This window comes from Aulonocara stuartgranti, assembly GCF_965226115.1.
Source record: "Aulonocara stuartgranti genome assembly, chromosome: 15".
In the NCBI taxonomy this organism is placed as follows: domain Eukaryota; kingdom Metazoa; phylum Chordata; class Actinopteri; order Cichliformes; family Cichlidae; genus Aulonocara; species Aulonocara stuartgranti.
In genome coordinates, this window is record NC_138951.1 from 13,729,428 (window position 1) to 13,753,635 (window position 24,208).

The 24,208-nt window shown below is 40.8% G+C and overlaps 2 protein-coding genes across 4 annotated transcripts in view; both read left to right on the forward strand.

The window, feature by feature from the left end:
* Positions 1-4,805, forward strand: LOC309689918 (melanocortin-2 receptor accessory protein 2A-like). The gene is given in 5 exon segments (XM_082506621.1): positions 1-252; positions 254-269; positions 539-662; positions 1,155-1,254; positions 3,467-4,805. Coding segments are annotated over 5 exon segments (792 nt in total). The 5' UTR covers positions 1-190; the 3' UTR covers positions 3,957-4,805.
* Positions 4,806-10,070: 5,265 nt separating this feature from the next.
* The window catches only part of LOC309689912 (uncharacterized protein), a 29,009-nt gene continuing 14,871 nt past the window's right edge, over positions 10,071-24,208 (forward strand). Inside the window, exons 1-8 of one of the 3 annotated variants that reach the window (XM_082506610.1) lie at positions 10,071-10,470; positions 14,016-15,373; positions 15,884-19,400; positions 19,676-19,855; positions 21,380-21,418; positions 22,221-22,339; positions 23,426-23,582; positions 23,825-23,964. In XM_082506610.1, the coding sequence (XP_082362736.1) occupies positions 10,468-10,470; positions 14,016-15,373; positions 15,884-19,400; positions 19,676-19,855; positions 21,380-21,418; positions 22,221-22,339; positions 23,426-23,582; positions 23,825-23,964 (5,513 nt within the window). In that variant the 5' untranslated portion in view covers positions 10,071-10,467. Of the gene's footprint in view, positions 10,471-13,535; positions 13,737-14,015; positions 15,374-15,883; positions 19,401-19,675; positions 19,856-21,379; positions 21,419-22,220; positions 22,340-23,425; positions 23,583-23,824; positions 23,965-24,208 lie in introns of those variants that run through there. The other 2 variants (XM_082506611.1, XM_082506609.1) reach the window with 2 other exon arrangements.

Genomic DNA, 24,208 nt, shown 5'->3' on the forward strand with positions numbered 1-24,208 from the left:
CGGTCAATCCTACTGGATCGACGTACACAGAAGAATTTCAGTCGGCAGTGTTGTACGTGTCTTCAGTACATTTAGTCAACCTACTGCAAATGCCTTGGCATGGGTTCGAGGACACGAGCATCTTGCAGCGTAATCTCTTTATCTCCGGGAGTAAGTGAGACACTAGTACAGAGACTGTTGGGTAAGGGTGATGCGCACTGAGAAGCTCCCCAAAAGGCTGTTGCTTCGCTTACTGGACTCACACGAGGATGGATAGTTTTTGCGTAACGGTAACGCGGTGAATTTTTGTACTCTTTTTCCAAATTTTGGTCGCTTTGTAATTACGTTATTAACGGAAATAACGTTCAAGGAGTTGTTCGGGGGATTCCCCAAATGTCCAGCCTTTGAATTTATTTTCAACAACAGTAGAAAGATCTAACATTCCTGGAGATTGCCTGTTTGCAAACGTTTTGGATACTATAGCGTCTCACTCATATGGCGTTCTGACTGGATTGATTTGATTTGTCTTCTACTGTTATATCACGAAAAAAAAAATTAGGTTGAAATGTCCGACTTCCACAACCGGAGCCAAACAAGCGCACGTCGCAGTGACTACGTGTGGCAGTATGAATATTATGAGGACGAAGAGCCCGTGTCGTTCGAGGGACTCAAAGCGCACAGATGTAAGCCAAACACATTACTAAGACGTTTCCCATTGTTTCTGATCTCCTTCTAAATTGTGCAGTGTTTATGTCTATGGCTGTGTTATGTGTAGCCTATGTGTATGCCTTCCAGCGCACTTTTAATTAAATGATTCATCACCCTTTGGTCCCCCTTACTCCTTGCATTATTGCTTTAGCTGAACGCTGTCTGTTTCTCAGCAACATTGTGTAGCAGATTTAGTTCGTGGAGCACCTGTAGTGCCGTTTTATACTCCAGTGGAAGCCTAATAGTCAAGCCAATTAATGAGACCAAATTGTAATGCCAAACAATTCGGTTACTTTAATCAAATGTTAGACGAACGAAATTTCACTCTTTACAACACAATTAAGAATTCTGTCCTCAGAGTGAGGCTTCCAGTTGAGAATAAAAGTCACACACAGAAAATGAGAAGAGCAGAGATTAATGTAGTCATTAATTGTACTAATAAGATTCTTCCTTCTCTGACCTTTCAGACTCCATCGTCATCGGCTTTTGGGTTGGACTTGCTGTGTTCGTGATTTTCATGTTCTTTGTTCTCACTCTGCTCACAAAGACAGGAGCGCCACATCAAGAGTGGGTATAATAGCAGGCTGGAGCCCATGTTTATTTCCACTTTCACATTTCCCCCTACAAGGACATTTAAAGCACCGTGGAGAGCTCAAGGAAATAAGCACTTAGCACTTCTCATCTAGGTGGCTGTTTAAGAGTGAGCTGATGAGTTTCAGGGATGCTGTTCTGACAGTAGACTGTGCAAAAGTCTTGAGCTACCCCCACATTATTTATTAGTTTTCTAGAAAAACTGGAAATAGTGTAAACATTTTTGAAACATGTGCGAAATAAATACAGTTTGTAATGCAGAAACAGTGTCTGTACAATTCTAATGAGCTTGAAAGTCATTTTGTTGGTATGTCCACCTTAATTCTTCACCACAGCCTGAACTCTCTTAAGCAAGCTTTGTGGTCATTTATTTAAGCAGTCTGCAGGAATAGCTCTCTGGGCTCCTTGAAGGGCATCCCAAAGCCTTTCTTTGGATGCTTGGTGCCTTTTGCACCATTCTTTCTCAAGATGATCCTACACTGTTTTAATAACATTGAAGTCCAGCAGTCCATAAGACTTGTTGCCATTTATTTTCAGCCCAGTTCATGTGTAATTTGGAATACTTTAGCATTTCCTCCTTGTTTCCCAATGAAAGGGTGGCTTCTCGACAGCCACCCTTCCACAGAGACCATGTCAAATGAGGCTTCAATTAATAGTAAATGGATCAGGTTAGATGTATCACTCGGCCCCTGTCTCAGTTCTTTGCCAGATTTCTTTCCTATTTTTTAAGACTATGACCATCAGATAGTGTTCATCTGCTGTAAATTGTTTTTTAGGCTTCCCACTTCTTCTTTTGTCCTCCACTTGTCCAGTTTCTTCTCCATGTTTTAGGGTCACACTGCAAACCATGCTAAGACATGCCTAGTTTTCTGCTAACAGCTCATTTGGATTGACCTTATTGGTGAAAAAGCCTTTATCTTTGGCATTTTTGAAAATGTAACTAAAGAAATGGGAACACATGTTGTGTGTTTGTGACAGGCTGCTAATAACAATTTGCCTAAAGGTACAATTTAAAATAGATTCTTTGCTAAACTGTATGTCAACACTGGCACATGTCTTGATTTAGGTCCTTCTAATGCTTCAATGAATCATAGGTCAGTTTTAAGTAGCTGAACAAAAAAACAGAAATCCTCAGGTACAAGGACCGGCCTGAAAATGACTGGAAAAACAGCTAATATCCAAAGAAATTAAAAAGTGCTCTTGAGCTATAGCGCTCCAGGCTTTCTGAATCAAAGACCTTCAGAAAGCCCAGAGAGCTATAGCTCAAGAGCACTTTAGAAAAATTACAAGAAGGTCTGTCTCTTTCAAAGCAAAATATAAAGAAATGAGAGATTACTGGGCATTTTGCACATTACTGTATGTTGTAAGACATTGTAATATAATTATGTCATGTTGAATACATATATAGATGAGTGACAAATAAAAAAAGGCCAATGTAAATTAACTTAAAGCGATTGGTCACCATCAATTCATCGCTCATTGACAATGATTCCTCTAGTTTTGAGAATGCTGCTGCAGGGATGGCCCACAGCAGATCATCCATCCGTGATGGTGGTGGAGTGTTTTGTTATACACTTTGTTCCAAAATCTCCAAAACGTGTTTAACTACTTTACAATGTGATGACTGGAAAAACCGTAGCATATTATTCACATCACTTTCATACTCATCCGTCACCTCTTGTGTCGTTTGGATGGGAACAGTTAGCCTTAAGAAAAATACAGAATGAATACAAACCATTATGTGAATAAGTCTAGGGTTCATGTTTTGCCTGTAATTTTTCAACTGCCTCTTTACTGATTTTATATTGTGCTTTTTACAAAAGATATTTGAACTGGCGCTGAGCTTCGTATTGTCAAAGGCACATTTTCCATTTCAAAATAATAACCAGAACTGGAAATTGGTGAGAAGTCACTTATATAATGTCAGACTGAATACAGCTCTGTGGTTAAACCAAGGCGGAGTAAGTAGTTACCCCTGCTCAACCCTGTTCCTTTTTCAGCATGGGTGATTTTAAGAATCCATTTCCAGACACAGAAGCAAAAAAGCAATGGAGAACAAAAAAATCCTTAATTTTTTCTATTGAACTAATGTTACATTCAGGACAAAAATGACCAAAAAAAGCGCCTCATATTGTTAAAGCCTTCTCCTGCTGTAATCTCACTCTCATCTTTCTTTGTTTCATAACAGTAACCCAGACTCGGCTGAAAAGCGTCATCGACCGGGAAGCTGTCTGGTAGACATTGATGGTCACCAGGATGAAAACGACAAAGCCTTCTCACGTCCGTTGCTAGCAGGATCCCGTTCATATTTTAATTTCTACATCAATGAGGAAGACAAGGGTCACGGGAAGCAAAAAGTAGAAGAAAAGAGAGCTGGAAAGCACACCGGGGCCCGAGCCGAGCAGGGAACCTTCAACCGGAACAGAGGTGTCAGCTCCTCTGGGATGGACGAGATGGAAGAAGACATTGAGGAGGCTGGGGTCCACCAACAGCTTACTGGACTAATAGAACAGAGCAAGACAGACAGAGAGTGCACCTTTCTTTCTCACTTCAACATCCCTAACTTTGTCAACTTGGATCACAGTTCAACTCTTGGAGAGGATGATCTGCTATATGAGCCCTCAGTCATACTAGAGCGTCAGTCTAAATGTCACGATGCTCACTTTGACATCCACTAAGGCTCGTCCTGCAGATAAGCATGGTTATAGTGATACCGTAACACCATTTGCTTTTTCAAAGGGTCATTTATGAACTGACAATGAGAAATATACTCATCACTAAGCTTCTGTGTATGAAGTTTTGTTGTGTTTTTTTTACAGCCAACAACCAAGAGGGCACAAAACCTAGCTGACAGATCAATATTCAGTGCAACTCAAAGTTATAAGATGATAATTCTTCCTGAAGTTGAAATTGCCTCAGGCGAGATACCTGTTATTTTGAGTATAGGCTCTGGAAATGGACGCAGCTGTGCTGTACCTGGATGAGATGACATTTTCACACAGGAACAGATAAAAATGGAAGAGTGCCAGGTTCACAAGGGAGATTTTTTTTTTGTAGTTCTGTAGAATTCATCATGTTGTTATTGCTGTGTCGTTTTCCTTGTAGAATTTTGAACGCTGGGCATTATCTTTTAAAAACGAAATAAATGCCAGCTGGTCTACCAACAAATTTAAAAACTGTGAATTAATCAAGTTTTGTCCTAAGATTAAGTGTTTAGAAAAGGTGAAGTGTAATTCTGTGTAGCAAAAGGTATAATTAGTAGTACAAAATCAAATATATCAGAATAGGGACTCGCAGGAGAAAATACACTGCGCTTTTGTAGTCGGAAAATCTATTAAACTTACTGAAGGTGAATGTTAACTGTTCTAATAAAACTTAAATGTTTTTGAAATTAACTCGCGTTTGGAGTGGTGCAGTATTTTTCTGAATGTTGTGTTTGGACTGACTCTCGCCTTCATATCTTTCAGGGACTCAAATGTCTACGAGTACAAGAGATGTGACTGCTTTCACCTGCGGTGACAAAGCAAAAGAGGATTATGGCTCTGCGGTTCATCGCATTAACATTTACGTAACGAATACAGAGGATAACTACAGAGCAGTTGGCAGAAACCAGAATCGCCCTAAAAAGTAAAGTTTGATCCGGATCACAGCTGTGAAAAGAAAATCTATACCGTCATTATCCTTGTGTTTGGGGACATTTTAACAGAAGAGCTCATGCATAAAAGCCTAAATGCTGCACCCCTCCTTGTCTTTATTCATGTAGAAATATCTCCCCCAGCTAAATCAAATTAAAATTGTTTTGAACAATATCAGGTGATAATTATGCAAAGGAACATTGCTAGTTATCATTATTACTTAACGGGGACTGCATGAGTTACATACATTTGTCTGATGGAAGGATGTGCTGAGAATGCTCGAGAGTTCATCAGCATTAATGGGACACTGACTTCACTGAAGCAGCCTCTTAGGTTTTGACAAACAGCCCATTAATTCTTACCAGTGAAAATTAATGTAAAAATAAAGACCTCTGACCTCGACTGACATTTCTCATATTTCTTGAAAGGCAGGCGGTCGAGACCAGGCTCACAAAATGTGGTTTGTTTGCCCGGAGCTTGTTGCAAGTAAGGCGTGTAACATTTATCCAATATTATTTTTCTCTGGGCTAAAATCACCAGAGGGAACACTATATTATTTATTTAATTTAAGTGCATTATCACTCTATTTCATAAGAAATCATTAATTATTTTTCCAAATAATAAAACATCAGGGTAGCTTTTATGGGCAATGAATAGTGTTAGTAAGTTAGAAACGTCACGTGGCTTCAAGCAAGCTTTGACAGATTTTTTTTCATATTCCTCTTTTTTTAAAATTACTAAGTGCAAAATATCACATGTACCAAAAATATTCCTGCATCTTTTCCCCTTTCATTGCACTGACAGCAGTGCATGCCAGGTTTGTTAAGCATTAAAATCAGTAAGCCAAAGTGCTGTTCTGTAGATATTAAGAACTCTTTTAGGGAGTTTGTAGCTCAATCAGGAGGCAGTAAACTCTGTAATTAGGAGCAGCTGAGGTCAGACAGTCAAGAACTGTGTAGGTAGAAAGCATGTTCATATTGGTTATGTAATGCAAACTTCAAACTAAGTTAACCTTAACAGGACCTTTTCCTTGCTTTTCCTTAATTTATTTCATCCCTATACAATGGTGGACATTCTTATCCAGCAGAGTTGCACGTATTCTCTGTGAACCAGAAGCTCAGGCTTCACACTGGTTTTGCAACACCCTTTTTTATTCCTAGTGGCTTTTCCTACTCATGGATCCTCATCACAGAAAGCAAATATCCCTGACACTGCGATCTCAGGCACACAGTTCCGTTGGAGTGCAGGGACAGCAAATCAGAAGAAACTTGGCTCCAAGGACGTGGGAACGAGGGGGTTAATATTTCAGAGAGTGAAGAATGAACTCAATATATGCTTTATAAAAACACTATATTGTATTGTGAAAACATCTGTGGCACTTCAGAAATTATATATTCATTGTTTTCATCTCAGTAAACATTTTTGAATGGCAAGACTTCAAGCTTAAAATCACATAGATATCATTGCTGATACGAGAGAATGGCTTGGCAGTAACAGACAGAGCAGCAGTGAATCAGCGTGTTTTTTATCTTATAACTGAGGGGGTGTTCAGTCAGCTGAGCATCCACTAGGCACTCTCAAACACAAGAAGGCCAGCAAACTATCTGCCAGCAAAATCAATCAGATAGAAAAGCAATATGTTCATTTTAACTAATTGCATATATACTTAAAGAGTATGCATGTGAAACCCCTCTAGCTAATTAGTAATTTCATATGATCTGCTACAACCTAAATTATCAAACTTATGTGACTTTAGAATAATGCGTGCAGGATCCACAAGCCTCAGCAGTTAGCCTAGGGCGTGTGTGCAAACTGTATAGACTGTATATCTTTCCTGCAGTCTCTGGGGCTCACCCTGCATGGGTGCAGCTCGCATCAACAACCAGTGGATGGAGCAATGGAGTTACATCAAGTCTGAAATCTGTTATTTTTCCTAAGTACCCCCAAGGCGGTCTCTGTAGGCATGCTGGTTGAAAGTTGGCGGTTTGCAATGTCTGCCCAGCAATGAGTAGCAACGGAGGAATGGCAGGGAGGGACAGGCATGGCTGAAGAAAAGCAAACATTGCTGTGTTTTATTGACACAGAAATTTCTCTGGATTTGGTGGGTGTTGAAAAGAAGTGCCAGTCAAATGCTAATTATACATTTGCGTACGCAAAAACAAGACGTGCAACATATCTCGTGTTTCAATGAGCCAATGAGTAAGGGCAAAGTTTTACAGTCTCTCTTTCACTCTCTGCAATGCAAGGAATGGTTGAGCAGCATTTAGAAAATTCTGGTTAAACCCCATAATTACTATTCCTAAGAAGACCCATCAGAATTAATCGTGTTTCTTTAGCCTACTGTGTGCTTTTAAATAAGCCTCTTATTGTTTGCCAAACATACATTAGAGTTGAGGTGTGTGTCATCTTGACCCCTGAAGTCACTCTAAACAGTTATTCTACATTTAGAGGCCACAAAAAGAAACCAACAAATTGAGACATAAGACATGGGAATGAGTGTAAGAACTGAGTCTTCCATGGTTACATTGAATCTAATACTGTCTTTTTCCTAAACGAAGACTGTCAGCTTGGCTCCAGAAGCTTGACAATTCAAATTCTTTTCCAAAGGAAATGTGGGTGGATACAAAGAATGAGTAACTCTTTCTTTTCCCTCAACAAAGCAGCTTTATGCACGTGCCTGCAGTGGAGCTGCTCACTCCAACAAAAGGAGGCTGTTTGTAGCAAGCGGCTGCTAGGTAAACATGTCTGCAACTGTATGACACAAAGGGCAGGACTGAAACAATTCTTGGCGCACACTGTAAATCTGCTCATTGCTGTTCCTCTGTCTGAAAATGCATAGAATGTCTTGTTAGACCACATAACACTTCTAGCCAAATTGCCAAGTAAAACAGAATGTGTGACTCACCAGGAAAATTCAATCATCCCACCAAGCATTTGTATTGTCACTTTATAACAAGCTCTTAAACTAATCCTCACAATATGGGTCAATTAGAGGAGTCAGCACTACTAAAGAGACATGGAACGGTGGTTTTCTTTTTCTCTTTTTTATGTCATGGCTTCTAAAAGGTTTTCTATTTTTTCCATGTGTTATTTGTTTAATCAGCTCCAGACTGGAAAAACTGGACCTGCACTCCCTTTAGCGTGAATTTTGCTGAGTGGACTTTTTTTCATATTTTGATGCTGAATTGCATAGACAAATGTAGTTTAGTTACCCATCGTCATCCCAATCCTAGTTTGATAAGAAGAGATCACTTGTAAGAATTTGAACACGATTTATTGAGACAGAGAAATTGATGTATTTGTTGATTAGACCCACCATGGCAGAAAGAAATCCCAGCGGTGATGGGAATTAGGATAGGACCCCCTGGAGTCTAGATACTGGTGTTGGTAAAGGTGAAGACTAAGGCTCGAGTGAAGGTCTGACTAAGGTGTCCGTGAGGTGGAGATGGGGAGGAGGTGGGTTGCACATATGAGAGAGAATGACAGATGGCACAGATTTAAACTACACAAAGTGGAGGATGATTGGCCCAAAGGAGGTGAGCAAGAAAATGATTGGATGAGAATAATAATGACAGTATTGAGATCGACAGGGTGGGAAAGCAGTAGTGATGTAGAGAACAGAAAGGCAGACTAGCACCCGGGAAAGCAGGCAGATGAGTGATTCCTCATTGAATTTATGCTTAAGCTTCATATAAAGTACAATTTATATTTAAAGATTCAAAGAGTATACACATATTTCAAATAATCTTAGAATTTTGCACAAATGATAATCAGAAAATACTGATTTAAACATTTTTTAGAACATATAGAATGTTAAAACTTATGCTAATGTTTAATTAGATACAAGTTCAAACTTGCAAAAACATTGGAACAGGGGCAGCAACTGACTGGAAAGGATCCATAATTTTAAAGACACACATACACACAGAGAAACTGCAAATTTCTTCATCTACCGTAATTTCAAAATATTTAATAGGCCACAGAATTCCTGGGACTCTGCCAAAAACCTTATTTGGATGGTCATCTGCCAGTCCTCAAGCAGCACTCCCAGCACTGTTAATCACTGCATGGATTCAGGATCACTGCATTCAGAAATGTGACTTTAAACATTTAAAATGGAAAGAACAAAACAAACATAAACAAGATTCAGATATGCTGCCACATTTATTGGTTCCAAGCTTATTTGAGGGGGACTGAGGCAAAGTGGGAAACAGGTTTCTAGTCTAACAAATCAAAATTTTAAATTCTCTGTAGAACAGATGGATGTCTTCTAGGCTAAAAAGGAGAGAGACTATCCAGCTTGTTATCAGAGGAGTGAGTACAAAAAAACAGCATCTGTAGAGAGTACGGGGGTTCATTAGTACACTGCACACTGTTCACTGACTTGCACATCTGTGAAGGAGTAGCATAAAGCTGCCAGCCACACAGCATTTTCTCAGGGTAGGCCTTCATTATTTGTGCAAGGCAATGCCAAACCACATTCTGCATGTATTACAACATGCAGAATGTCGCTCCATAGTAAGAGGGTTCAGAGACTACGGTGATGTGCCCAGACCTGCTACACATCGAGAGCTTTTTTGTATATTAACAAACTGGAATTTGCAAATTCCAAAACTGTTAAGCAGGTTTCAGCTAAGCATGTGAAAGACCACAGTTTGTCTCACTGCATTCTATTACATTTAAAGTTTCAACTTTTTATTCTTTCTTTTTTCTCTAGATATTGAATTATAATGCACTGGTAAATCATTTACATTGGGCAAGTTCCCCTATTTGTTTTGTTATTGGTAAAAGGAACAAGTAACAAGGTGAGGCTAGGTGTAAATTTTTTATAGGCTGTAGAATGAGGCAGGTTTCAGTTTCTGTGGCCCATGAATAAGTCATGGGAAACAGACAACCCAAGAGGAGGAATGCATTTGCATGTATTTATTAATGCCATGCATGCCTTTTGATGTGTTGTGTGTACACAGAGCTTGTTATGTGTAGATAAAAGGGTCCGGCATGCAAGGACTAGCACTGGTTTTAAAGCTAGGGTCTACAGTAACACAAAGGTTCTGCAAAAGAAAGGGAAAGAATAAGGTAGTGCAAACCACCTAGTGGATGTGAACATGCTGGTATTTCCTAAAGCAGATAAAACCCCACAGACTGGGTCTTTTAGGGGAGCCTATCTCACAGCATGCAGCCTAATACACAGCCGTTACACAACGCAGTGATATAGCTGTTGTGGCATGGTGCTCAAAGCCTCGGGGTGTTACCTAGCTGGGGCAGATTCCAGCTGCGTCCTTCCCCTTCTTACCATGGGAAAAAAATAACACTTCAAAAGTTGCAGACTCAATTGCATCTGGCGTACTGCAAAAGTTAGCCTTGAAATTCTTTTCTGTTAAGCTTGCACTGAATATTTATTAGTTAGTCCGCTGCAGAGTGGCATGTCTGAGGAGGTTAGAGTTACCTGAGAGAAGCGGCACAGCACGCTGAAAGACTTCATTTATGAGGGCTATTCCAGGGGGCTACCTTTGACCGGTTTGTTCCCCATAGAGCCACGAGAAGCACTGTAATCATGGTAAGATCTCGCTCTGTCTGTGGCGGCGTGCTTGTAAAGAAATTAAGTTGCGGTTTGTGGGCTTTTCAGTAGAGACGGTTTGAAAGTTTAAGTAACACTCTAAAGCCTCTAGGCCACATTTGCTTTAATCTTATGAACTGTAGTTCTGGTAGACTTCGTTATGGTAATTAAAAGTAGTGAAAACAACGTTTAAGGTGGTTTAATGATAGCGTGGTGACGGTTGATGCTTTACTTTTCGTGTTTGTCTGACCACCATTGTAAGGGGTATACCCGTTATGATAATACTATAGTAAAAACAAAATGGGACATTAAATGTGAACGCATAAATTAATCCCATGTGCAGTGTTTAAACCAGTGATTCGCGGCCAGTCCCCCCGGGCAGGGTGGATTATGTATTAGAAGTAGAGAAAATCGAGCTTTCTTTAAAATTCATCATGCTACAACGTGGCTTCTAGTTGCTCTGCTTCATTATTATTATTATTTTTAAAAAATCAAAACAATCCTGAGTTACCCAGACAGGAGTGGTTTAATGGTTAAGTTCCCCGACTGAGCAGCATGGAAAGAATGACTTGAACTTCTCGCCAAATAAAAGAAGAGAAATTTGGGAAAAAAAGAAAAAACGACTTTCAGCAGACTCTGAAACCCACATGAGCGGTGCGTCATTTCCGCTGAAAAACTTTGTTTGGGCAAGGCCTCGTGCTGCATTCAGGTGTTAAGAAAAATGTCGGAATGTTGAACTGCACACACATCAGCTAATTAATGATTACAGAACAGCTGTCACTTCCTCAAAACAGAATCTAATTTCAGTCTGAAATGCTCATATCTGTCAAATATAACCTATTTGAAATATAACAGATCTAATTTTGGTCTAGGTGTAAGAGTTTGGAAAGGAAACACTCATCCAGATTATCAATTTACTGCTTTTGCTCTTTGAAATATGACATTTTAACCTCACTAAAATTTTGTAAATTTTGTAAAATCACAAAGCAATCTACACTCATTTATCAACAAGCCTCTCTTATATTACATAATGAGATTTCTTTCTTTCTTGTGCATTGTCACCATTTAGGTATCCTATACATACTTGCTACTTAGTGCTTATATGTTATGGTGTTTTGTAATTTTATTTCAGTGTTCTTCATGTTGAGTTCTTTCAGTGGAAATAAGCTCATTCAGTGAATGGAATGAGTGCGTATACTTATTTTTCATTCTCCTGCGGCAGTGCAGCAAACTTGTGGATGTACTGCATTGTTTCTTTAGAACAGCAACAAATAGCCCACAGTAAAATGTATACTGAGACACTGATACACTGCATCAATAGATGAGACAATTGCTCTTTTTTTTCTTCTGCTTCTTTAGATCAGTACATGTTAAACAATGAGACACGTGGCTACTGCGTATTTCCAATCCTATCCTGAACTTGGACAGCAAAGGAGTGCCTGAATAAACAAATGAGTGAATGGGTTTTTTTTATCAGCTGATGAGTTGTTACAGTGTAACAACTGTTCCTGAAAGTGCAAAAAGTCAAGAAGAAATTAGAAAAATATAAACTTATGACCATCACAGGACAAAAAAAAGCATAAAAAAACAGAGAGTAGTCAACTAGGAAATGATTTTAAAAAAGTATTTTCAAAAACTCCAAGTATTATAAGTAATGTCATTTTATTCCTGTGCAACAATATACATAATGGAATTAAAAGCAACATTCATTGAATAACTACTTAAAATATTGCTTTTTAAGTTTTACCCTTAGAAATATTCAGCACATTTATGCCACAAGTTCCAAAATTTGTTTTGCTTAACGTTTGGGTGAAAGTATGTCGAGTTCAAGGATGAGATAAGTCAAGTTAAGAGATGGCTCTGGGATAAAAACTGTTCACTATGCTGCGATTTTTTCCTAAGCATTTACGGTGATATTACAAATATGTGAAATATGAGTCATGACATGGTCGATAACAGGCAAACAGTCAAACTTATGCGAAGGCCGTCAACAGAAGACGTGACTGCTTTATATATACACTGGGGAAATCATGTAAATAATACATCATTTTTTGTTCCAGTGATCATTATGAAATAAAAAAGATAGGCTAATTAAATCTGGCAGCACAGTGGCACAGTGGTTAGCACTATTACCTCACAGCAATAAGGTCCTGAGTTCAATTTCGCCAGCAGGTCAGGGTCTTTCTGTGTGGAGTTTGCATTCCTCCCACAGTCCAAAGACATGCAGTAAGTGGGCATAGGTTATTTGGAAACTCTGTGAATGTGAGTGCGAATGGTTGTCTGTATCTATGTGTAAGCCCTACGACAGACTGGCGACCTGTCCAGGGTATACCCTGCCTCTTGCCCTAAGACAGCTGGGATAGGCTCCAGTCCCCCGCGACCCTAAAAAAGGATAAGGGGAAGTGAATGGCTAATTATATCTATCTTTAGCATTTCTTGCCCCCACAAACCGCTTCTCTTAACTTAACAAGTTGAAAAAATAACACGTTTAATTTAAAACAAACAAACTGATTTTGTTTGACTTGGAGGGAGTTACTAAGCCTATTATAACTAAAGGTATTCCAGTAAGTGTTAGTTAAAGCTTTAAACTGCTAATAGCAGCCAGTCATATAGCCAATCATTTCAACGTATATCTGATGCTATAAGTTGGCCTTAAGCCAAACTAAATACCAGCAAAATGAAACTGTGGTTGAGCTGCTGACGTGGGAAAAAAACAGCTGTTGACAAACCGGCTTCATCGGGCCGCTCATGTTTGCATGTTGGAAGATGTGTACGAGCAGCACTTGAAAGCATCGCTTTTAGCTCTGGGCTGCGCGCGTTCTGATGGAGGGGCTGGAACTTCAAAATATCACGCACATCTCCAAAGCCACACTCTGCCGCGCTCTTATTACAGTTGTGGATGCTTTACTGCAAGCAACGGGGACTAAACGCAGCTTCTCCATCAGCTAGACAAACATCTTAGAGAAGATTTTTAAGCAGCGGTTTACATTTTGAAGTCGAGATCAAAGTTTTTCTTCCATGTGAAGTTCAGGGTAAGTCGATTTTGAAATGACGGCCAAGAGTGTCTGGTTCAAATGAGAGAGTTATGTATGGATCTGTCAAAGTGATTGATCCATGTGATGTTTTTTCTGCTCTTTCACACTGCTATTGTTTGTCCTGGTGGAATGATTTTGTTTGTGTTTTATGCTCTGTAGGAGTTTTTGTTCTAAACCAAAATCATGTTCACAGCCTACATAAAGGGTCTGAATGATATGGTATTTTCTACGGTAAGCTTACAGGTTATAAGCACCCTTGCATGTCTTTGCTATGCTGAGAGATGCATGGCTGTACTAAAAAATAAATAAATCTCAATGAACAGGAAACCCTCACTTATATTTTCTTCGGATCTCCAGCTTGCACTCCTTTGCTTTGTCCATTTAGACAGTTTGTATTACTGTCATGTTATCTAAATTCTGCGCATATTCACCGGAAATATGCATGTTTGCAAATTGCAGCTACGTTTTGAAGCTGACATTTATTTGAGTTATTTCTGTGCTTTGCTTTAGTCTGAGAGCCCCGAAGACCAGCCAAGTACTGGAGTCTTGGGTCGTATTGGCACTTGGCTCTCTCCGTGGAGGGGAAAGGCTCCGAAGACTCCTACTGAAAATGCCCCCTCAACTGGCGATCACACTCTTAAGTCAGAGGGAGAAGTGGAAAGTGAGGAGACTGTGAGACCCTGGGCTGGAGAACAGCAGCAAGAGGAGGAGAATCCCCATCTTCAGGATTTCTTCAGAGGCGTTTTCCCTTGTGACGAGGAGAACGCCACGCAGTCTGCCCACAGAGACGGCCCTGTTGTGTGCAGCACTGAGACGGGAGTAGGAGGTCCAAAAAAGGAGGAGCTTTGGGAGTGCAGTAGGCAGACAACAGGACAGGACAGGGAGGAGAGCAACAAACGTACTTCAGCAAGTGGGAATCCTGAAAGGAATGACAGCCATCTGACACATCTCTATTCATCTACTAAACAGGGAGTGGCATGGTACTCTGACCAGGCCCACACCCAGCCTCAGGCCCAGAGAAAAGCACAGGCCCAGACAGGCAAGAAGCTCCATGTGTACCTGGAGGAAACGAGTGTGATTCAGTGTGGTGAGAACAGTTGTGCTGGGCAGGAAGTTGTCCGCACCAAACTCACAAAAAGCCTTCAAGTCCTCCCTAAGGCAAAGTCATCACCAAGTTTTCATTTAGCAATTAGCTCAAGTGCAGAGAACAAAGAAACACATGCGAGGCCTGCTGCTGGGGCACAGGATTATTACGGCACACTAGTAGGAGTGCCACTAAAATCCCACAAAGACTCACAGTTAGAGCCTGAACCAGATCAAGAACAAATAGAAGAAGACATCATGGGGCGTAAAAACTCAGCCAGAAGAAGAAGGAAAAACTCTCAGAGCGATGGAGGGAAAGCTCCTGCGGAAACAATCCCTCCAACTGCACAACCTGCCTCAGAGGGATTCCCTAAGTCAGATAACTTAGTGAGTAGTCTAAAGAGCAAAAGTGAGGCACCTAAAGACTCCTCCTCCTCCGAGCAAAACCCCACCTCACAGGCCTCACCTGAAGGAGGGGAAAGAAAGACTTCCTGCCCCGCCACGGTCAAGCAGTTGGACAACCTCCAAGACTTGAACTGTGTGGCGGATGAAGGTGCAGACATGGAGGGCGATGACGATTTTTATAGAGTAGAAAGGAAGACAGAGACACCAGAGTCCAAACGCAGGAGCATTAAGGTTTCTCAGAGTGAGGTGAAGCTTTTTACAAAACATGTTCGTCTGAATCCAAAGAAAAGTCCAGCTGAAGATAACAAGGATTGGAATGCAGCATTAAAGAATACCAAAGGTGACGAAAAGGATACACCCAAAACAGAGAATGACGGCAGGTAAGTTGAATTTAGGAGTGAAAGTGTTTGATTTACATAGATAGAACACTGGCTAATCACCACATGCATCTATCAGTCTTTCAGTAACGCTCACTAAAATAAGTAAAGTAAGTGTAACTAAATAAGTAAACCTCACTTAAAATGCTATCTTTTGTTTGTTTGTTTTTGAGGGTCAAGGCTGAATATTTAACTCATCGATATCCCCTTATTAGCAGATACTTATGCTAGCTCCAGCTTTGGTAAAAGAGCAGGCTACAGCTTTAGATGAAAAGCAGCATTGCTTCACTGTATCCACAGTGAAACAACGCCATGATTCATAATGCAAAGATCAGTGCTGTGCTCTAAGGACTGATTTCATAACATATAGAGGACGTGAAAAATGGATCAGGTTATTCTTATCTCTTAAGTGATTAACAAATAGAAATCTCTATGGCAGGTGTGGTGGGTCATAAATGGATTATGACTTTAAATTCAGAAGTTCTTTGATATATTTACCTCTTGTTTGCACAGAGTACACACCCCAAAGAAGGCTGATGAAGAGCGTAAGCCAACGACTGCCAGGATTGCGGATAAAATCAGCCTTTTTGAGAAGCAGCAGCAACAACCTACGGGTGGCCACAAGCAGCCCTTCAGAATCCCGAGGAGTGCTGATGTGTCTCCAAATAGACAACCCACCGAGCGGTTGAAAGTGGATTTTCTTGCGTCTGATCAGAGGTCAAGATCAGCTGAACGCTACAGCACGGAACAGCCACCTGTCATGGAAAAGCTGATGACCATCAGGGAGCGAGTGCAGAAATTAACAGACGCGTCTGTGTCGGTGGATAAACCTGTGCAGCCTCAAACACCGGCCGTGAAAGGAATGTCTCACAAATCCACCTCGTCTGTGGCAGACATTACGTCAAAGTCTCCAGAACTGGACAGTCAAGGTAAACTGGATACAAAAGAGCTGATACAGACAAAAGCAGTGTCAAAGATAGCACTAAAACCAGAAGGACGAGATACGACTCCTTTAGGGGAGCACACGTCCATTCCCACAGTACAACAAACAGACTGGAAAACAAAGGAAACGGTGGTCTCAGAAGCAATAGATCAAGGTACGAAACCCAACAGCGCTGAAACAGATCCTCCAGCTGAAGAACTAGGCGATTCCAAAGAAGTGACCAATAACAGTAGCCCATCTCCCAAAGGCCCTAGCAGAACAGGCTCCCGCTCTAAAAGACGGAAAAATAGAGACCCAACCAGTCCCATCAGTCCAAGCATTCAAAACAAACCAGAGTGCTCTGCAAGTAAGTCAAAGGTCACCGCTACAAAGCCAGATAAGAGTGATGAAATAAATGAGACTGCCTCTTCTCCCAAAAAGCTTTCAGGAAAAGAGCCATCTCAAGTTCAAAGAAGAAAATCTGACGAACAGCCACTGAGCGATAGCCAGCAGAAGGAATTTAAAAAGGAAGTGGAGGTATCCGATAAACAGGAGAAGCAGTTAGATGCTTCATTTAAAAAGGTGAATATTCACCAGTCAGTAAACACACCAGCAGGATTACCTCAACCATCTGTCAGCAAAGATGAACCTGATACTGCTGCTTGTAGCAGCACAACAAAGGTGCCCGCTAACAAGGACTCCATTGATTTACCCCAAAAAGAGGAAGAAGCAGAGAGACAAAGTCTGACATTTAAAATGGAAAGAAAAAAGGCTTCTGTGGAAGTCACAGAACCTTTCGTTTCCCCCCAATCACCTTTGGTTGAACCAACTATTGAGAAGCCTTCTGCAGCGGAGGAGGAGTCACCTGTTAAACTTCCCAAATTAGATAAAGAATTTTCAGTGCAACTTGAGTCAAAAGATAAAGAAAAAAGGAAGAAGCCTAGTAAAAAAGAAACACAGCAACCTCAAAACAAGGACACAGAACTAATAACTCAAGCTGAACCTGCAGATGTGGTGAGATTAGAGAAGGTGGTGAGTGAGAAAACAAATCAGACTGAGGAGAAAGTTAAAGAAAAACCACAGCAGCGCCTGCCTCTAGATGAAAGTGCCGCAAAGCCCAAGGTTTCACACAGTGTGCAGGCGATCACAGGGAAAGAGGAAAGTGTTGCAAGGGATGATGAAAGAAAAAATCCTGAAAAAAATGAGGAGACACAACTGGTTAAAGACATAATAAGACCAGAAACTAAAGAACCAGAACCAGCTTTTCAGTCAGAAAAGAGCAGCGGCTCATCAGATCTCCCTGCTCAAACACAACATCTCAGTCAGTCGGTGACTGCACCTTCAGAAAAAGCTGCTGTTTGTACCATCACCCACGCTAATGAGGCTGTGAGTGGCGCCAAGAGTGATAAAGAGCTTGGGAAGGTAGAGACGCTTATAAATGGGCCTTCTGAGTTGCAGACTCATTCTGCAGAAAGCCCCAGAACAGAAGGAGAGCCAGTGGTGATTGCACAGCCTAATTCTGCATCTGTGGAAAAAGCAGAGAATTCACGGGATGACTCATGTACACATGGAGCTAATGATTCAGAGTTCTCCAGCACAAATCCTATTACCAAAGCAGCTACGGCCAGTGAGGAAGTGAAGGCAAAAGTCTCTAATGACACTCTATTTTCACTCACTGACATGACACATGGGCAAAACAAAGAATCATATGTGGAAGAGCCTTCTTCTACTTCTGTTTGCAAATCTGCAAACACAGAGAGAGGTGGGCAGGAAGATCAGGAAAAAAGCTCAACTGTCAAATCAGTGACCTCAGAAGTCAGTACCTCTGGAGATATGACAAAACCAGCCTCCAGCCACACACTGTCTGATGAATCAAAAAATATAGAGAATGGCAGCGATATTACACCACTCAGGGATGCTGAATACATAACAAAGAGCCGCCCTGATAGCACTGCTGCAAGCCACGCAGTGAATGTGACTGAGAATTCAGCTGTGATGGGATTGCATTTGCCAGTGAATGAAGTTTCATCTCATATCAATCGTGACATTTCCACACATTTAGAAGTCAAGCCAGTTAAAAAGGAGCCTGTTGATAACAATCTGAGACGGTCTTCAAAAGCACCCACTTCCCCAGAGTCTAACAGGCTGATCCCAGGCTCAATACAGCATTCATCCATGAAGAAGTTCCAATTGCCACAGGGTCTAGGCACAGATGACTCCTCGAAACAGCAAGATGCCCCCTCTAGCTGGCTGGATGTGGACTTCCCCAAATGGAAACATAAAGTCCAGGAGCAAAAGCTGACTTCTTCTGGAAGTGAGAGCAATCTTCTGGACACTCCTGGCGAGCTAGATGATCATGATTTTGTTGAGAAAATCAAGAAACTTTGTGCCCCATTTTCCCTCCCACCACGGAAGCACAACCACCTCCGACCACCTCAGCCCCCATTTGCAATGCCAGCCATTAAGGAGGACCGCTTTGAGAAGACTTTTGACCCAGAGGAGTTTACATTTGGCTTGAGAAAAAAGCCTGAGTTTTCCATAAACACATCACTGACCCTTTTTTCCAAGAACTCAAACACAAATACAAAATCTGTCCTGAAGCCTGCCAGGGTTAGCTTTGCAGACAAGAGCATGCTGCTTAATAGCCTAGACACACACTCTCGCCTCAGGGACAAAACCCCTGTCAAGGAAGAGGAGGACGTGAAGGAACAGAAAGATGATCAAATCAAGGTGAAGTCTCGCTTGGCGGGGAGCTGCGTTCTGAGTAGTCTCACCTCCCTTTACAGAGGAAAGAGAAATGGAGTTCAAGCCGAGTCAGAGGGCACTGGCTCAGGAAACGTATCGCCTACTGCAGCCTCCGAGCTGAGCCCTCCACCTTCGTCCCAGCCACCCACACCAAGCCCGTCAGCCACAGCTTCAATCAAAGACACTCTAGCCAAGCAGAGTGAAGAGGAAACCCGTGCTGCAGAGGCTGTGGTTAGTGACTCAGGTCCTCCACTTCCTTCTTTTAACGACATCAAACTGCCTGACTATTTAGAGAAGTACCTCCCAAGAGATCAAGTAAAGCCAGTACAGAGCATACAAGGACAGGATCAAGTCAAACCAGAGGTTAGTTTTTCTGCATGTAACTAAAAGTTGTGAGTGTCAGTGTAGTTGTCCTTTTAGCACAGAGACACAATGTAACTAGCAAGCTCAGCAGAGTTGAAGCATAGCAAAGCTATTTAGCTAAAGCACAGAACTCTGCTTTCCTGTCGACTGACAGGAGAGACATGGAAATGGCACTTTAGTAAATAAACCACAGTAGACGTTGCCACGGCATATTTCATAAGCAAACACATTAAAAACATTTATCCTTACTCCATCGTTTTCTTTTTACACACCAGTTAATTAAGAAAATGGCCACTCCTGTTGCTGGAGATGAAGCAGACAGCGTTGCAAAGCCAGGTCCGGTGCTTCCTGACACTGCTGCTCCATGCTTTCCTGTTGTTCCTCCAACAAAACAACCAACCCTCCCCGAACGAAAGCAGCCTCCGGCTCAGCCGCAGGGAGTACTTAGAAGTAATGTAAGTGTTCTGCATTCATTACAAACATTTTATTGAAGGATGAATAAAAGGTTTATTGTCATAAATTAAAGTTGTGGATTGCTTTGAAGCACATAAGTATCAGCTCTTACTTTCTGACAAGCCAGATACAAGAAAGCTTGCTGTGCTGGTAAGAGAGTTGGATGCTATTTCTATTTTCGGAGCTACACCACATATGGTTTTCATGGAAAAAATTACATTTTCTTTTCTTTTTTTTGGTCATCACAAGTAGGGAAGCTTTCTTATTCTCAGTAACACTGTGTCTGGAATTTGCTCCAGTGGAGTCCATGTAAAAGTTAATCTGCTCAGAAGTAACCGGCCACTTTATTAGGTACACATTGTTAGTACCTGGTTAAACACCATGTTGCCTTCAGAATTGATGTAAATCTCACATTTAGGAAGGTGCTAGAAACATTCTGAGATTTCGGTCCATGTTGACATGATAGCATCACACAGTTGCTGCAGATTTGTCAACTGTACATGTACTCTACTGGATGTACACTTTGGTCATAAAGGGATAGACATGGTCAGCAGCAATACACAGCAATACATTGGCATTTAAATGAAGCTCGTTTGGTGCTGATGGGGCCAAAGTGTGTCAAGAAAATATCTCCCTCACCATTACAGCACCAGCAGCCTGAAGTGTTGATACAAGGCAGGATGGATCAATGCTTTCATTTTGTTTACACTGAATTCAAACCCTTCCATCTGAATGTTGCAGCAGAAATTGAGACTCATCAGACCTGGTGTCGTCTTTCCATGCCACATTTATAGTCACCTAAATCATCTTTCTTCTCCATTCTAATGCTCGGTTTGAACTTTATTGGTTTGTCTTCACCATGTCTACATGTATACATGCAATTAGTTGCTGTCATGTGACTGACTATATATTTCCAGTTGAATAGGTGTATCTAACAAAGTGGCCAATGGCTGCATAAATAAAGCTGAATTGAGCTGAAGGGAATTTGTATGACGATTTCTGTTCTCTGTAAATGGTAAAAGCTTGTTTTTACAAAGCCCAAGCTGGTATATTACAGTATTTAAAGTGTTTATTAGATTCAATTGACAGTTCTCAATACTGAGTATATAAGAGAAGGCTCAGATATTTAATGATACATAGATATAACACGTTTCCGAGCATGAACCTCGAGAGGGAGTGCGACAAAACAGCGTGAAATATGTAAATTATAAATCAGTTATAATCAAAAGTCTGGACTTGATGTTTCTAGTTGCTGTTGATTTTTTGTTTTTTAGTTTAATTTTACTGCCGTTTTGTGCAATCAACATCACGAGCTTACGCTGATTGCACTCTGGTTTTGGCTGGTCTCTGGTTTTGGGTGCTTAGATATGAAATGAGAGGAATGTCTTCTCCACATGCCCACTATGTCCCTGGGAGTAAAACTGAAAGGTCATAGGCACAGCTTCTTCACAAACTAATTCATATCAATTTCTTTTGTATTGTCGAGATGTTTACTTTGATCTTAACTATGTGTTTCTGCATTCCAGATAAGAACTGTGAAGGGATTTCACAAACGCCCTGGAAAGGTACAGTAGGCACAACTTTACCATCATGAAATAGAAACAAGATGGGAGAGAGGAATCTGAACAGACAAGTCTCTGTTCTGTGAAAACATCTGCTTTTCATATGGTGTTCTCGTGGGTAAACAGAGTAAAAAAAAAGTCTTGTGCAATTGCTCAGCTGGGTGCAATCACAGAATTCAGTTCTGCCAACGTAGTGCAGATCCTGTGGTTTTTCATTACTGCAGAACTTCATTAGTAGTTGTTACAAGGAACGAGGAATTCCCGGGGCACTCAACATTTGTAGTTGCTTTCCTACATATTAGGTGTTCATTAATTCGGTTTACCTCCTGTGTTGCCTTTGGAGGGGCTTGAACTATGACGACTGGGATTAACCAAAACAAACAGAAGAGAATATATGTAAAGATTTAGAATTTTAAGCAGGCTTATTAACAAACAAAACATAACAAAGAGGTTTCTAGAGAAGCTGCTTTTTCCACAACTGTGGTTTACTCCTTCATTATTCATAACTATCAAGCTTCTGTTTGGCTTTAAAAACAAAAACGTTCAAATTCATGTTTTTTATTAAAATTATGGTGTCCTGGTAGTTGAAGTAATTATATACCTGTAAGTTTTTTTTTGCTTCTACTGTAGCATGAAAAGGAGAGAGTAAAATGGGATGTCCTTGCACTCACTGAATCCTGCTTAATGTAATAGATTTAGCAAGTAATGCATTATAATATTAAGCCATTATTTCTCTTCATGGTTGATGTGTTGATGTTTTTTACTTTTTTATTTTTTTGACACTGTCCTTCTTTTCTCTATGCAGGTGGTGCTGTTTGAAAAACCTCAGTTCAGTGGCCAGGCATATGAGATTTACAGGGATATGCCAGATGCTACATCTCTGCAGCTCTCGCCTTTCATATCTGTGAAGGTTGTTAGAGGGTGGTAAGTAACAAATATTCAGCCAAAATGTCAGATGATGGAAAGAAAATGCCCCGTATAGCTTTAATTGGTGTCATGTGGTTTTGAGATGCCAAAATCTCTTGTTGAGGCTCTACACCAAGCTAATTTAATGAAGCATGAGCACTGAGAGAGTCTTACTTGATAATCGAACTTATTTATTATTTATTTAGAACCCTGCATGCTTTACATTCATATTTTCTTTGCTATCAGTCCCTTTTTTACCCTTACCATTCCTGCTTTTCTTGACGTGGTCCAGGCACCTGTGGATTACTGGAAGTGTGTAATACCATTTGCAGGAATGTGCCAAACACCAGCCATGTGCTTGTGTGTGTGCAGGTGCATCCTCTGGCTTGCACTTCTTAGCTTTGTAGTTCTTTATACTTCTTTGCAGTGGTCAGATACTGTTTTTGATATTCAAGGTAGATGTTTGGAATGATGCTGTCTAAAAAAAAAGAATGACATTTAAATGCACTTTCTGAAAATGCTGACACTTACATACGTTGAAAAAAAAAAATCAAATTTTTTGTGCTGGGGAAGAAAAGCACAGCTTGATTCTGGTGCTAAAATGATAAAGGAAAAATTCAAATTAGAAATGTGTTCAGATCTGACCTTCAGCGGCTACATCAAGATACACTAAATTAGCATTTTATCATATTCAACAAATAGCAAGACTTAAAAAGTACAGCGCCCTCTGTTCCAGCAGCAAGGACTACTGTAACAAGCTCTTGCCTTGTCCTTTTAAAAACACAGATTTCATCTCATTCACAGCGTGGCTGCCAGACTTTCTGCAAAGATGTGTTGTTCTTCCACTTTGCAATGAAATCGGGGAAGAAGCAATGTGTTAATTAGTGAGCTAAAGAGGAGCTGTTAGAGCCAGCTGTGCTAACCAACTGCCAGGTGTATTCTTAAAATAGCAGGAGAACGATATTGATTCACTCATGTAGCTTTCAACGAGCAACCAAATAGGTGTATTTCCAAAATTGTCGAATTAGTGATGTAATCCACAGTTGTTAACCTTGATCATTAGCTATCTGATTGTGATTATGATGATTATGTTTTCATAACTAGCTGGATGCTGTATGAGAAGCCTGACTTTCAGGGCCGCACCATCGCCTTGGAGGAGGCGAACATGGAATTGGCAAACGATTGGGCAGAACCTCAAGTGGGGACAGAACCGCACAACAGCCCGCCAATGGTGATCGGCTCTATTCGACTTGCTGTCAGGGTGCGTACACTAACTCCGCCTTGCATGGTCTTCAGTACCGACATTATCTTCACCTCACATTGGATCTGAAATGTAGCTAACAGACTGCATTGTTTTATTGATATTCAATCCAGACTCCAGAGCAGAAAAGAATAAAAGTCAGCTAGTTAAGATCTTCCTTGGATTTATTGGGAGGAATTATTGAAGATCTTGTGTGGACCACTGCTGATAATGGCTTTTCTTCCTCCCCACCCCCTCTGTAGGATTACAGCATCCCCCATATTGATCTGTTTACTGAACCCGAAGGCCACGGCAGAGTAACACCATACCACGACGACACAATAGAAACTGGCTCATTCGGCATCCCACTGAGTACAGCTTCCATTCAAGTGCACTCTGGGGTGTAAGTATTGTTGTTTTATGCATGTAGTCCATAAAGATACAAGAAATGCACCTTTTAGAAAATGAGACAATCTCAGTCCTTCTCAGTGATGTTGTTTTTTTTCCTTTTGATGAGCTCTTACCTGCTGCGCTCAAATCAGAGCTGTCTCTTTAATAAGATCTTCTCTGTGTTTTGCTCTGAGAAATAACTGTGATAATAATCATTACTACATTCCGCTGTGCCTATATTGGGCTTCGGTTTAACT